Source organism: Podarcis vaucheri, assembly GCF_965113315.1.
Source record: "Podarcis vaucheri genome assembly, chromosome: 1".
Classification (NCBI taxonomy): Eukaryota; Metazoa; Chordata; class Lepidosauria; order Squamata; family Lacertidae; genus Podarcis; species Podarcis vaucheri.
The window spans coordinates 50674038-50689934 of record NC_138759.1 but is presented as its reverse complement, the minus strand read 5'-3'; the positions used below and the strand labels follow the sequence as shown (position 1 = coordinate 50689934).

General features: G+C 39.4%; 1 protein-coding gene across 21 annotated transcripts in view; it reads left to right on the top strand.

Annotated features, from left to right (window-relative positions):
* The window catches only part of GPHN (gephyrin), a 241340-nt gene that overhangs the window by 110023 nt on the left and 115420 nt on the right, over nt 1-15897 (top strand). For 20 of the 21 annotated variants that reach the window (XM_082224534.1, XM_082224553.1, XM_082224548.1 and 17 more), the window contains one exon: nt 7998-8092. The exons of the other annotated variant lie outside the window; for it this stretch is intronic. In XM_082224534.1, the coding sequence (XP_082080660.1) occupies nt 7998-8092 (95 nt within the window). The remainder of the gene's footprint in view (nt 1-7997; nt 8093-15897) is intronic. 21 annotated transcript variants of the gene reach the window in all.

Below are 15897 nucleotides of genomic sequence, written 5' to 3'. Positions count from 1 at the left end.
AACCCATGGGCAGAGAGTTTCAGTGATCTAGCTTGGGGAAACTTCATCTGAGAGCTATTTGTAGCCTGTGAAAAATCATATAACAAAAGATCCTCATAGAACATCTGGGCTGCAGCCTGACAACACCACAGGAGACCACAATTGATGGCAAAAAAGTTGCCTGAATAAACCTGGTATCATATTATTTCTTATATATGCAGATCTTCTTTTTTCAAATATAGCTGAATTGTACATTTTTAAAAAAGTTGCCTTTTGAGACTATATAGTGGGATATTCTAAATACACGCATACATGCAAGTTTAGAGTGGAATTCAATATTGTGCCATGATGAACGCCCCATTAGAACAAGCATTGCAGCTTGCTGGATGGAATGATACCCCTCTTCTCCCACTTTGTGCTGTTCTGGGGGTTATTTTGATCCTCCCCTAGCCAATTTTGGGGGCACTGGGGAGATGTATGGGAGGAGAGGGAGGAAAGCCCTGGTTTTTTAAAAAAGTAGAAGCCCTTGCATAGGGCTTGTTTTGATAGGACTCATTCATTGTAAATCCCACCCTTAGTCTTTAATTAAACTTCTGCTACAAGATTCCTTTAAAAATGGCAATTCTTCCTTAATGTTTGTAATAAAATTTCTTAGATAGAATATTAAACATGTCTCTTTCTCATGTTCCCACATTTTACGGTTGTACCAGAAAACAGAAATGTTGGGAAAGGTTCAGAAAAGGACAGCTAAAATGATCAAGGAGTTGGAGTGAAATGAGGCAAAGTTACATTTTTTTAAGGGGGAGGGAGATGACAGAGGTCTAAATTTATGCATTGTCATATAGAGCTAGGCACCATCCAAGGAGGCTGAATGTTGGAAAGTGAAGGATGGACAAAATGAAGTACAGTCAAACCTTGGTTCCCGAATGCCTCCATTTTAGAATGTTTTGGCTCCTGAACGCCAAAAAACCAAAAGTAACTACTCCGGTTTTTGAACAATTTTCGGAAACCAAATGTGCTATGCGGCTTTTGTTTTGAGTTCCCTATTGTATTGAGGCTTCCTCTTTCAGGTTGTCGAAGATTTCGGAAGTCGAACGTCTTCCAGAACGGATTATGTTCAACAACCAAGGTTTGTACAGTGGTACCTCGGTTTAAGAACAGTCCTATTTGTGAACGATTCAGTTTACGAACTCCTCAAAACCAGAAGTAGTGTCCTGGTTTGAGAACTTTACCTCTGTCTAAGAACGGAATCTGAACGGTGGAAGGGCACCGGCTACGGGAGGCCTTATTAGGGAAAGCGTGCCTCGGTTTAAGAAAGGTTTTGGTTTAAGAACAGACTTCCAGAACGGATTAAGTTCATAAACCAAGGTACCACTGTACTTCTTTAAACAATGCATAGTTAAACTACAGAACTCTCTCCCACAAGATGTACTGATAGCCACCAACTTGGATAGTTTTAAAATGCTCCCTGAGGGGACTTGAAAAAGAAGAAGCTTGAGAGTTGCCACCATCCAGCTCCCAGAGTGACCCTCCTTCCCCCAACTGCCACCATAGTGGTATCTGAAGGATCATCTTGCCCTGAGGGGAATGAGAAGAAGCAGTAACAGCTTCTTCTAAAACATACAACCCTAGCATTTGGCCATTATTTAGCCCTGCCAATAACAGCATTACCTCCACCAGTAAACTAGTCAGGAATTATTTGCATCTATTAATGATAGCATCTACCACCTCTGTTTCTCTCACAGAACTCCCAATATCTTCCTGCCTCAGTTTGTGGGATGTCCACAAAAACAGATTCCTTCAACTGTAGCTGATTCCCTTTCTCCTCTGCTCCTTTGCCTCTTCTCCACATTTGTTGCTTTCTTTGGCTTAGTCAGAAACTACAAGTACAGTGGTACCTCGGGTTAAGTACTTAATTCATTCCGGAGGTCAGTTCTTAACCTGAAACTGTTCTTAACCTGAAGCACCACTTTAGCTAATGGGGCCTCCCGCTGCTGCCGCACCGCCGGAGCATGATTTCTGTTCTCATCCTGAAGCAAAGTTCTTAACCCAAGGTACTATTTCTGGAGTCTGTAACCTGAAGCGTATGTAACCTGAAGCGTGTGTAATCCGAGGTACCACTGTAGTGTGTAATTTTTGAAGAAATCTTTTATTTCAGAATCATCTTAGGAGGTTGCCCCCCGCCGCCACCATTGAGTTTTACATCAAGATATTAAGGGGAAAGTACCATCTGCAAAACAAATGGTAGATTATGGCTTAGATCCAGAGTCTCCTTCTTATCTGTGAAACTTACACTACTTGGAACCATAACTATTGACACATTTTTCTCTGCATTCTTCACTTTCCAAATCCTGCTGTCTTTTCTGTCCTTGGATTGCTCAAACCTGTGTCATGTGCATTCAAACTTTTCTTATTGCATCTAGCTTTTCATTTCAGCCTGCTAGATCATTCCACTCAGTGTTTTCTGCAAACTGCCAAGGATACCTCAGTTCATAGAGCACGAGTCTTAATCTCAGGGTTGTGGGTTCAAGCCCCACATTGGGCAAAAGATTCCTGCATTGCTTCATTGACTAGATGACCCTTGTGGTCTCTTCCAACTCTATAATTTTATAATTCTCTGTAGATAATTGCATTTTGATGATTCAAATTATGCAATTTACTCCTTGATATCATTTTGATACTTGCAATAATAAACAAAATCATTTTGAATTGAAATTGGACCCTTGTGGTTCATGTTAACTCCCCCTGGTAATACAGGGCCCCCTTCTTTTCATAGTATGCCACAGGTCTTAATCCAAGATCACAAAATACCATAAATTCATGGTAATACACATACAGTGGTACCCCCAGTTACGAACGGGATCTGTTCTGGAGGCCTGGCCGTATCCTGAAGATTTCGTAGCTGGAGGACCACTTCTGCACACGCGTTTGCCGCGTTCGCAACCCAAAGGTTACGTTACCCGAAGGTAACATAAGCCGAGGGTCCACTGTACATCCATGTTTTAGTATTAAACATATTATCAGGGACACATTAAGGCTTGGTAACATTGCTGCATATAAAATTAAATGTCAAGGAAACCTCACTCCCTGACAGGCTGCTTAATACTTTTTGTGAGGGAGCCTTCCATCATTTCTGATCATTCCATTGTCCATTTGCAGGCTAAACCAGTACCTTCCAGAAACAGTTTTACCTTGTGATTAAACTGTCTAGAGAGACTCTTAGACAGTAAGGAATGCTTGCATGCATTTTGCAAATAAATATTTATTGCAGCACGTACGCACTTTGAAATATACAATGAAAATCATATTCTGTTGTTTTAAGATTGAACACTCAAAAAGGATTTGCATCCTGATAAGATTAGAAATGTACTTTCATAGCATACATAAAAATGTCCTTAGTCTTAGGCCTTAGTGTTAGTGTTTATTTCGCTTCCTAGTCTGCCAGAGAGTGGTAGCCTTTGCTATTTCTAGAGGGCTAAAATGGAGATTCATTATCTTATTAGAACTTCTGTAATCTGACGCGCTTTTTGAAAATCTCATGAATGAGTTGTATTGATAGAGTATATACTTTTTAAAACGAAAAGTTAGGTTTTAATGCTTGTATTTAACAATAAAAGTCCAAAATCATTAGCACATTGTACTTGAAGGACATTTTTTTCTCAAAGCAATAGCAGATTATATCTGAATGGCTAAAGCAACTCCACTTTTACATTATTTCTGCTTGGATGGTTGAATCTTGCACAGGACTAGTTTTGTGAATTTCAATTAGCAATAATTGTTCCTTGGATTAACCTCATTGAATCTTTATTTGAATCTTCAAACTAATCCTTTCTTCTACCACCATTCTGTTCAGATAATAAAAGTTGCTTTTATAGTGATGGGGATACTGCTTTTCTATTTGATAGTTGGTTAATGTTAGTTGATTGATGTTGGTAAATTATTCAACTTGCTCAAATATGAAATCTGATCATGTTCAGAATGTGATCTGTGTGTTCCTCAGAAATTATAATTTATGCTTACATAGCTGGATACAAGGAGGTAGTTTTGTTATACAGAGTAGTTACATTTAAAATGATGGCTTGCTCCAGTGGGGTAAAGTCTAAATTGTGCAACAGTCTGTACCAACCAAATTGTTTTCCCTCCATCTATCCCTTATTTCAAAGAGGGAAAGCTGTGAAAGCATTTGGACTTTATAATTTGTTTTGCAACCTCCATTTTGCTGATAAACTTGGTATAAAGCTGATGTAGTATGATGGTTATAGTGGTTAAGAGATGAACTATGAAAATCTTTGTTTAAACCTCACCTCCACCATGAAATCACTAAGTGAATCTAACTTAGACAACTACTCCCTCCCAGCTTTAGTCCGTATCCACAACATTAGAAGTAATAATACTGACTTACTTTGCAGGATTGTTTGAAAGGATTGCAATTATATAATGTGAGTGAAGCATTTAGTGAAAACACTATACAAATATTAAGTACTATTAAAGAAAATAGTTCCAATTTTAATTATTATGGTCATTTTTACTATTTTTTTTCTGCCTGCTACCCAGGACATACTTCCACAAGAGAGGGTCTTGTGGCACCTTTAAAGTTATTGTGACATAAACTTTCATGAGCCACAAAATCCATAAACCTTTTCATCCTTTGGGTCCCCAAGACTCCCCCTACCACAAAATAACTCTGTAATTTGTTGCTATACAAATTGTAAATAGAACATTACTTTCAGTGTTAATTAATATTGTGTTTAAAAACTGTATAACTGAAAAACTGAAAAAGAACCTCCTAAAACCAAAGTTTACACTGCAGGCATGTCCCGTCCCCCACTTACCCGGGGCCCCGCATGCATAATTGAAATTGTGAAAAGTGGGGAGGACTCCACTTTAATATGGCAGGTGTACAGGGAAGGGGGAGAGAGAGAGAGAGAGAGAGAGAGAGAGAAATAGAAATAGAAATAGAGACTTGCGCTGACAGTCACTCAGCCTGTGAGTGCCTGAGCCTGCCTGCTTGCCTGAGGGGAGCCAGTGCACATGGCAGTGGCTGGCTGAGGAGGACGCCCAGTAGAAATGGTGTCAGGATTGGGGTGCGGATGTGCAGCAGAGCAGCAGGTGCCGAGAGAAGGTACCTCCTGCTCTGTGCTGCTGATTGATTGAAGGGCACCTTCCCTCGTTCAGACAGAGCCCCCAAGCAACTTCCAGGCAGCAGCCCTGGCCAAGGGAAGGCCTATTTATTTATGTATTTAGCGACGACCTGCATAAATGCAGTCATGTGTGAGTGGAATGTGCATAAGTGGAGGGCCCTGTACACGCAGGTCCTACTTTATGAAAGTTGGCAATGGGAAAATTCACTTATCTGAACACTAGGAATTAGTACCGAAACCTCACTATACACAGCACAGATTCAGATTTTTTTACTTCTGTAGTTAGCTGCGGGAAGGGGAGCAACTGGGCAAATCAGAGAGCTTTTTTCTGAGGTTTCTTGGGGAGGTTTTTTTTGGGGGGGGGTCAGAATTCTGTGGTCAGGAGCACATTAGATTTTTTCCCATAGGAATCAGTAGAAATTGTCAACTCATTATGCAAACGATTGCCTAATGATTGATGTCATTGGCGTGTCATTGCCAGTGGTATTGGGAAGACAGAAAGCCAAGTTAGGCCATTGGTCTGTCTAACTCAGTGTTGCTGACTAGCATTGACTATCCATGTCTTCAGGCTAGGAAAGTTCCAAGCCCTATCTGGAGATGTAATAATTTGAGCCTAGAACTTTCTGCATGTAAAGCAGATGTTCTCCCACTGAGCCACAGCCCAAATACAGCATATTATATGGTCTATAAAGTTCCAATTTCCACAGGATAGGCCTACCTTTGAGAGCATTACATGTGAACTGGGTCTTAGAATCTCGTTAGACTTTCCCCCCTAAAAATGTTAAGTAATTCAACAACTTGCAATTTCCCTACCTCCCAAACAAGTGAAACAGCTTAAGTTTATGGTCTCAGGGGAAAGACACCATTTTCAATATCAAAGACTAATGAACTGAAACATAGGAACACTCGCAGTTTGGAAATGACCTCATATATTTCATGCAGGAGAGAGCCAGGATCTGGCTGCTTAAGTATGCAACATAGGGCAGAGGTAATACAGTCCAGAAACCTGGAGCAAGGGGAGAGGTGTCAGAGTGAACCTCAGGATGACTCATGCTGCCTACTTTCTGTTTGGGCTGCAGCCAAAAAATGTCCCTCCCACACAGATGACTCCAGCACATAAGTAGTGGACTTCCCCTCTAGTCCAAGAGATAGCTTCTTTCTTTCTTTTTTTTTTTTTTTTTTTTTTTTGCCTTTACCGGGGAGAGGAGAAGCTAACGTCTCCGCTCCTCCACATGCAGCTGCTGGGTGACCTTGGGCCAGTCACACTTCTCTGAAGTCTCTCAGCCCCACTCACCTCACAGAGTGTTTGTTGTGGGGGAGGAAGGGAAAGGAGAATGTGAGCCGCTTTGAGACTCCTTAAAGGGAGTGAAAGGCGGGATATCAAATCCAAACTCCTCCTCCTCCTAACAGGCCACCAGAAGTTTTGCTTTAAAGCTTAGGCTTGAAGAAAACAGACTCACTACAAGGGATGGAGTTATACATCTTCACTCCTGAAACCAAGTAGCTTTATTCATCATGCCACTTTTCTCCTTCCTGCCCAATTGCTGGTTTGAATTTGAGCTGAAGATTTGTTTAGAAAACCAGAACACATAAGCATCTGATCTAGTTGTATTTAAGTGTTTTTCTCCTTTTCTTCCTTTGTCCCTTCAGTCCATAATTTCCTATCTATTCCTGTATTTGATATGAGTTTGGGGTTTGACTGGTCAAGGATAATTTTAACCTTCTCTGAATACATTTTATTAAGTTTAGGTTTCATTTTAAACCTAGCTTTTCTTTTAGAAGTTTACTGCAATTGAAAATATACTATTATTTCAATTCTAAAAACTACCCCATATATTTTCTTACTGTTTCTGACATCTCTATGGGAAGTTGTAGTTCCTTCATTGAGGAATTTCCTATACGAAGTAGGTGGCAAATGTTACTATAGCATGCTGATGATATCTTAGCTTCTAAAGTGGAAATATAGCAGGTTTGAAAACCATTGATTGCAAGTCATGGATGGAAGACATGCATTCTTGGCAAAAGATAGTAACCATTTTGAAAGGTTATATAAGTCATTACCTTTCATTAACCATATGCACTGTTAAGGTTACTTAGATTTCTGTGAGAAATCTACTGGGCCAGGTGAGGCTATAAGCAAAGCAAATCTATTATTTGCATGGCTTAAGTATTTTGTGGCCAATGGTTGTTAACCATTCACAAACTAAATGTCATGTTAATTGAGCATCCTTATAGTTACTTAGACTTACTTTTGCATAAACAGATATGTTGGCCTCTTTCATATGTCACATTAGTTTAAAACAAGCTATGGTTTCATGTAAGCATACTGGTGCATGCTGCTGAGAAGTTATTGTGCCTCTCCTCCCCCACGTCCTGCTGCTGCCACTCATGCAGTGCTATTTTTCTAGAATAAGAGGTGCTGGAACTCGCCATTAACACCTCCCTTGTTCTCTTATTATGGCTATGGCACCCACTTGAGAAACTTGAGTCAAGGTTTGGAGTCTGGCTTGTTTCCTGGTGACAGAACAGCAGGAGAGGAACAGAGTGAGAACTTTTCAACAGCATGCATTAGTTCACTGCATTAAACAATAGCTTGTTTTTAAACTATGGTTTAATTTGATGTGCAAACCTGACTAGTGTATGATCAGAAAGTCCTAGAAATTGTAGTGGAATGTAATGCAAGCTTCCACAGAAGCTAATCTTAGTGGATGAGTGTTTACTGGTTATATGCCCTGAGTCTGTAACATTCACTACTGAAATTCATGCTACATAGTCTTCAGGAAAAGGACGGAGATTTCAGTTTTTATTTAGTTTTATATTAATTTTACTTTCTTTTTGTTGTTTTCACTCAGTCTGCTGTTTAATCTTTGATTACAGGCTACTAAAGAAGTAATAGAACGAGAGGCCCCAGGGATGGCCTTGGCAATGCTGATGGGATCACTTAATGTTACACCTCTGGGCATGCTCTCTAGGTAAGAATATTAACAAAAATACCATGAATTATTTCTCTAGAAATATTTAAGGTGGTGGAATGGTTGCATTGAGCAATACATTAATACTTGGCCCCTTCATCATTTTCAGATTCAGGTAGATACACTTTTTTGAGGCTCCTGATTTATCCTTTTGGGACCTCTGGCATGTTAATAGGCCAGCCAACATTTGAAAGTACTTTAGAGTTAATGGTTTCAGTGTGTTAAAAAGCAGGTATCCATGCCAGATCAATTTTACGTAGGGGGACAAAGAGGATGTGGGTGGATGCCACCTACAAAGAAAAGTTCATTTTCAAAGTCACATATCAGTGAATGGCATGGGATAGGCTATTTTTAGGCTAACTATCGCATTTCTGAAAGCGATGAACTGATTTAGACATACTGTACACCAAGATGAAGGTAAGCAGCTGTGCTACCAAATATATAATAGCTGTAGTAGTCTTACATTTTAAGGGTGAAGTGCCATAAGGGCAAGAGCAATAAGCACACTGGAAATTGGCCAAAACATGGCTTTGGAAAGCAAAACTGTTTTAACCATCCCACACAGCTATTTCAAGTCTACTATATATTTAGCAGCCAACATTTTTCCTACAATTGCACTGAATGTCTAAGTCAGATAGATACTTACAAAATTACAGTGAATAGAAGACACAGCCATACCTCTTAAAACAGTTACAAAGACAAAAAACACATGAAATAAAATAAACAGCATATAGATACTAACTTCAGTGTTCCTGACCCATGTCATCAAAGCTGCTTCTTGTTAATAAAGGTAACAATTATGTACAATACTGACTTGCCAAACTGAGGCACATGGCCTATGGAACATGAACAAACCATTACATTTTATTTAAAAGTGATTTCCTGGTTATTGTGGGATGTGATGTAAGCTGGGTAATTTAGAAGAGGGTTTATTCTAGCTAGGAGCTGCAGGCCTACCTTACTGTGAGTTCTCCTTTTCATCTTTTTACCTGCCTTCTCCTAAAATAAAACTTTGTTGGAGTTTTGATGCCTCTTGTTTGAAGCTTAAAGGAGTCAGTGTAAACTTTGTATGTTTTGCAAATGGCAACAACAAAGGTGCACTATGTCACTGACAACATCTAAGTCAGAGAAGCTGCTAAATTTTGCTAAAAATGATAATATCAATAATGTGTAATAGATTGGCCAGGTTTTCTGACCACATAGCAGCTTGAACTGCTGAACAGCATTTTATTATTTATACCTCACCCATCTGACCGGGTCTTCTAAAAGTTGTATAGTTATTTATCTCCTTGATATCTGATGGGAGGGTGTTCCACAGGAACAGCCCTACTGTTGAGAAGGTCCTTTGCCTGGTTCCCTGTAGCTTCACTTCTCACAGTGCGGGACCCGCAAGAAGTTCCTTGAAGTTGGGCCTCCGTGTCTGGGCTGAATGATGGGGGTGGAGACACTCCTTCAGGTATACAGGGCCGAGGCAGTTTAGGGCTTTAAAGGTTAGCATCAACACTTTGAATTGTGCTCAGAAACGTACTGGGAGCCAGTGTAGATCCTTTAGGACCAGTGTTATATGGTCCCAGTGGCCATTCCCAGTCACCAGTCTAGCTGCCACATTCTGGAATAGTTATAGAGAACTTAAATACTCAGTGGTGACAATTCAAACTTTGTAATCTGAACAATTTATATGAGAATTATGGAAATCTTGAAAGGGATCACAACAGGACATTGCACCTGGAATTATTCACCACCTTGCTACTATAACTCACAAATTTATGTTCACACAAGTTGGTGTCATTTCGGATTATTACATTGAAGTGTATTCTACAAAGGCTGCCACACAATCCCCTCAAATGTATTTGAAGGGGCCAATACAACTTGGTGGGGTGCTTGATGTGCGGCTACTGCAGATATAGAGATAATGTATTGCCATGGATGAAAATTTTGCTAACCTAGCCCACTTTCTGTCTGATGTTCTCATAAGAAGAGGTGTAGACAGCTGGTGACATCACCAAACCCAATGAGCCAAGAGAGACTGCTCCAATCTTTCAATATGTTGTGGAGGTTTCTACTGTTGCACTTCCAGACCACAAGAGCAACTGAAATATAGCAACTTGAAAATGAAGATGCTTTCAAATACAATTGCATGTCACTGCCAAGACTCTTTTGAAACAAGTTACAAGTTTTTTTTTGCTGGTTAATTTTGTTACAATTTGATATAAATATGGATATAAACTGTCGGGGAAAAGAAACAACAAATTGACTTTTGGACTAGAGGATACAAAGTTATTGCAACCCCCCTAGAGGGGTTTCGGGACATTACAAGTGTCGTATGTGGAAAACTACTCTGGGATGTGCATAGGTCTTATCTCCTGGGAAAGCTGCAGAACTGAAATATTATTTTGTCTACAGAGGTGACCATAATACAATAGAATCTTCTATTGAAGCAAGAAAGGAACTGGACGTAAGTCTTTGTCCCTGAATAACAAACCTCTGTAGAGACACTAAGTTTTGAAACAAGAATGTTTTGACAGCTGAACAAGACAGAAACCTGAGAAAACAAGAAATAAAAGAGTAAATGACTAAATACGACACGGAAAGAACAACGGGAGGAGCAACAAAAGATTAAGGAAAATTAAAGGCCTCTATTAGACTGGATTTATGAAGTTAAATATTATTAAAACAACCAAATCTGAAGAAACTGGCAAGATGGACTGAGAAAAATTTGGCTGTGGACTTAAGATCTCCAGGCCGACAACATACAGACAAATGGACATGGGGAATCAAAACCGGGGAAGGGAGGGGGAATCCTAGAATCCAAAGGCTTTGTAACCAACTTTTTGAACTTTTCTATATATTCTATCTTATATTCTTTATAACTTTGATCTTATATGTTTTCGTTTTTTTCCTTTTTTAGAAAGGGGGAACTCGTGGAAGGAATGAGAGCTGATCTTGGGGGGGAAATTTTGTTTTATTAAAAGACGAGGAGTGATGTTAAGATTGTGTAAATTTAAATTGGTTTATGAGTAAAATATATTAGGCTTAAATTTGGGGATGAGAACTTGTGGAACCAACTTAGGGAAAGGGGAATACAGTTGGGAGGGGAAGGAGGAAGTCCCAGAAAGAAGGCTATGAAAAGAAGGGTCTAAACTAGTCTCTCTTTTTCTTTCTTTTCTTTATCTTTTTTATCTTTTCTATTTTGTTATTATTGGAAATTTTAATAAATATGATTATAAAAAAAAAAGACTCTTTTGAAACCTATAAAGAACTTGCTAAGCTTCCATGGCCTAACAGGCTGTGGCATAGTATCATCTTGCAATAGCCATGGAAAGATGCCCTGCTGGAAGATATTGTTTTAAAGCAACCTCATCACTTGTATTGGATGGGATCAGTGTTACTCAGATACCAATAGACTTCTGTCATGGAATCCTAGAATTGTAGAGTTGGAAGGGACCATGATGGTAATGTAGTCCAGCCCCCTGCAATGCAAGAACCTCAACTGAAGCATGCATGACAGATTGCCATCCAACTGCTGCTTCAAAACCTCCCATAAAGGAGAGTCCACCATCTTCAGAGGGAGTCTGTCCTGCAGCTCTTACCATCTAAAAGTTCTTCCCATCGATATATGACTTGGCCAAAAGGGGTTTGGTAGACACTGTAAATTGGAAGTGCTTGCAAAGGCCCTTGCACAGCGCTTCCCAAGTTCCCAACAACCGTTTGTTGGTCACTTGGGAAGTGCTGCTCAATGACCTTTGCAAAACCCTATACTTGGCAAGTGATGAACTCAGGGCTTGCAAAATGCTTTGCTCAGAGCTTCTGAAGCACCTGGCAACCACCTGGCCAAGCCTTGACATTTATGATGTCAGGTGCAAGGCAGGTGGATGTGGTTTGGCCAAAATAGCCTTGCAGCCAAATGGGGAGGCCTCGTTGTCCAGATTTGACCCATGGGCTGGAAGTTCTCTCCCCACATCAGATTATAAGAACTAATGTTTAAAATGCTTGAAAGAGCTATGTGGAATGGTTAAACAGTACTGCATTTTGAAAACATGTTTTGGCTACAGATTTTCAATGTTTTTGTTGCTTGAGACCTTAAGCACTTCACCCTTCAAAGATAGACCTTTGTTGTCAGCATATGTTTGTTAGCACTGCTCCTTACCTTTTTTGTGCATAGTGTCTTTTAGATCTACAACAGTTTTTCCCCAAAAATAGTGTAACTTGTGTTACACGGTGATGCATTTCCTAGAAAATTATCTTCAGTGCTATATTTAGGGTAGCATTCTTCCTTCTTTGTCACTCTATATGTACAATTGAACTGGCATAGGTGTCTAATTCTTAAAATGCTAATATTGATTTAAGTTTTTAAAAATGACATTTTGATTGGTTAGTATTGGTAAAAATTAAAAATGACATCGAGGTGTTTGGTAGGGGAAAATCTGGTTAAAGATCTTATTCTGAAACTTTCTTGTGAATCTGCATGTATAAAAACATTGCACTTTATACACTACTTCAGCTGATGCAGGGAAATGCTGACTTGCCTAAGGCTGTCTAGTGAATTAATGGCTGCTAGCAACTTCTTGGCTTGTTCTTTCATTCAGTAGCCCTGCTCACCTAGCAGTGATTTTCTTATCATGGACACAATCCAGAAAAGGACTGTATTGTAAGTTTCCCCTGAAATAAATTAACTTCTAATGTAGTCATACTTTAAGATGGCATGAAACTTGCTCATTAATTAGCTTGTAAGCACTATTCAACAGAGAACATACTTTAAAACGGTTCCTATAAATATAGAAAATAAATAAAAATGAATAATTTAGTCATAATAAAATAAATTATTTATAGTCATAGTTGCTAACAAAGAACAAAGCTTGGTACATATCCCTGCATTTTTATGAGAATTTTCCTCTCACTTTGCCTCCACTAAACTCCCAGCTTTCTTTATAACAACTGCTTTATAACAACTTTATAACAACAATAAGAGCAGTTGCTAAGAAGGGATTATTTTTTTAATGCCAGAGGTTGCATAAGTGGTATCCACATGTGTTGTCGTTGTCATGGGTTTGTGGCCTGTCTGTACATGACACAGGTATAACTGACTTGGTTCATGTTTGTGAAATCTCAAGGAAATTCACTTTACTAAGTATTTGTTAAAACAGTCTTCCCCAGCCTAGTGTCCCCCAGACCCAGATGTTTTTGGCTACAGATTCCATCAGCTCCAGCCAGCCTAGCCAGTTGTCAGGAAAGATGGGAGTTCATCATTCAAACCATCTAGCACCAGATTGAGGAAGTCTATATTAGAGAAAATTAATATTGTGCCTCTCTTGAGTTGAACATAATTATGATGGGGTGGGGGAACAGAGATTAGGTGGTCACATTTAGCGTTCAAGATGAATTGTAAAATGAAATACTTAAGTATAAATAATTCAACAAGAACACATTATGAGTGTTCTATAAAAGTTAGTGTTTCTGCTCTTTCAATGGCAAAGAAGACTGGCAAATAATGTTGTTCATTGGGTTTCTTTCCTATCATTGTTTTATTGTATTTCTAATTTTTGCAGTTTTGCAGTTAAAAGGGGGAAATGTTAAACGAATTAAAAGTAGACTCATTTCCAAAACTAGACAGTTCATTGTACCATTCAAGCATTGGATTATCTTTATTCTCCTCCTTGCCGCCAAAGTGGCAGTGAAATTGTCATTGTGTATGAATGTGACTGGGATTGTGTGTAATGTGTCCGTTAAGCAGCTTAATTAACTGTAAATCTCATAAGACTTTGAAATATCACTGAGGAACAAAGACTATTCTGGAAGTACTCTAAAACGAGGGGAGGAGCCAATCTGTGGAGCCTTTGGATTTGCCTTGCATATTCTTCCTGTTGGCCTTGCTCACTCTCATGTGATGTTAGAAGGCAGAGAGTTCCCATTGTCACATGGACAGGCAATTTTCATGGGAGTGGCAACTGGAAAGAGGCTAACCCTCAGCCGTGCATTGCCACCCCCACCAACAATTCTATTTGCACAGCAGTTAAACAGAAAAAGCTCCTATTGGTGCCCACGGGAGTTTTCTCCCTCTAAGCTTAATTGCCACAGGCAGGGGGGATAGAAGGGGGAAGAGAGCAGAAAAAGGGGGAGATGGGGAGAATGAAATGGTTGTAGGGAATGTGGATGTGTGTGGATGGATTTGCATATGTATGAATACAGAGATGGGAGTGAAGGGTGTACTTGTGTAAATAAGAGTAGCTGTGTGAGAGGGAGATGAAAACAGTATGCAATGTGGTGATGACCTTAAATTTAAATAAGTTCCCCCCATATAGAAAGAGAAGGGGTATCTCTTTTTTAAAACGCAAAGGGGTGCATGGGTGAGGAGTACAAAACATCGCCTTGTTGCTTACCGCTCCACACTCCCTTTCTCCAAGTCCTTTCTCCCGACCAATAATACTTCTGAAATCGGAACCCTGCTAAGGAGGAAAACGGGGTGGGGGAAGAGATTGCAGGAAGGTGATTATGTGAAGGAAATACACTGATATATTACTATCATGTCAAGTTCAGGCTTGAGACTTTGCTACTGAATGGTTACCAAAGCAGTTACTGTATTTCTGATAGTTATTTTAACTTTGCTTGCTTTGTTGCTAATGTGTTTGATACACTTACTAGGATGAGGGAAATGACACAGATCTGCTTCACAGATGTCAAATGTCATTTCCTTCTTGAATCCCTAACTGTAAGAAAGTATTGCACAAGCCTGTTTGGAATCCATCTTCAAGGTCTAGCCAGTTTCTGTTGGTAACTTGAGGCTGTGTTTACTCAGCTACTTTCCTTCATGTGATTTCAGCTTAACATGCTTGTTCAGTAAGACTGTTCAATTACTGTGTTGAGGCAGCTCCAATTGCAAAAATTGCTTCTGAATGTATTCGCTTCAAACGAAGCAGTAATAAAATGGTGTGCTAAAATACACTTGGTGATCATGTAACAATACATGGTGGAAAATATCTATTCTATATGAATCAGTACTTCACCTGCCAGTGTTTCCCTTACTTTGTTCTTATGAGGTGCTGTTTCTAGACCATTATTACTATTCTGGCCTAACCACTTTTGTTAAATTATCATATGGTGCTTTTTGTATACAAATAGTGATTAGATTCTATATCTAAGTCTATATTAGACGTAGATTCTTCTGAATCTGAAACTTTTTAAACATTTTGAGTTATGATGGTAGTTATCCACCAAATCTACATTGTTATAAATTTAGGGGTGTTTCAGTGGTTGTCCTGAGTGGCACTAATTATGATTGAACTAATCTGCACTCATAGAATTTTCACAAATAGCCAATCTACTAAAGGAAGTTATCAGCCTTAGAACATGATGCTCCAGCTTTGTGAGTTGAAATAAGGAACATAAGGTTCCTCACATATGTGTACAGGAGATGTCAATGCAAAGTGGAGGGGGGCTAAGAGATAAGTGTAGCTTCTGATGGAATGGTATTTTGCAGAGAACACAAGGGTGCTGCTGAAAATAGCAGCCGCAAATAGAGTCTTCCCCCTTCCCCTGTACCTTCTAATTCAACTTCCTATGTGACCTGACATAATTACAACGGCTTGGTTCATAACACATAATGGTGAGCTAGAGACTCTATGTACTGCTGTTAGTTATTGCCATGGTCCTCACCATATATTTTCTTTTAACTGAACTAGAACCCTGTTCTTTGACTCAGTGTATGTCTTTGGAATGGTACAAGCTTTCTTGGACCCAAATAACTCTACCCCTTTCCCACTGTGATTGGGCTTTATTTTTTCCTTGCTGGCATCAGACAACAAACGTTT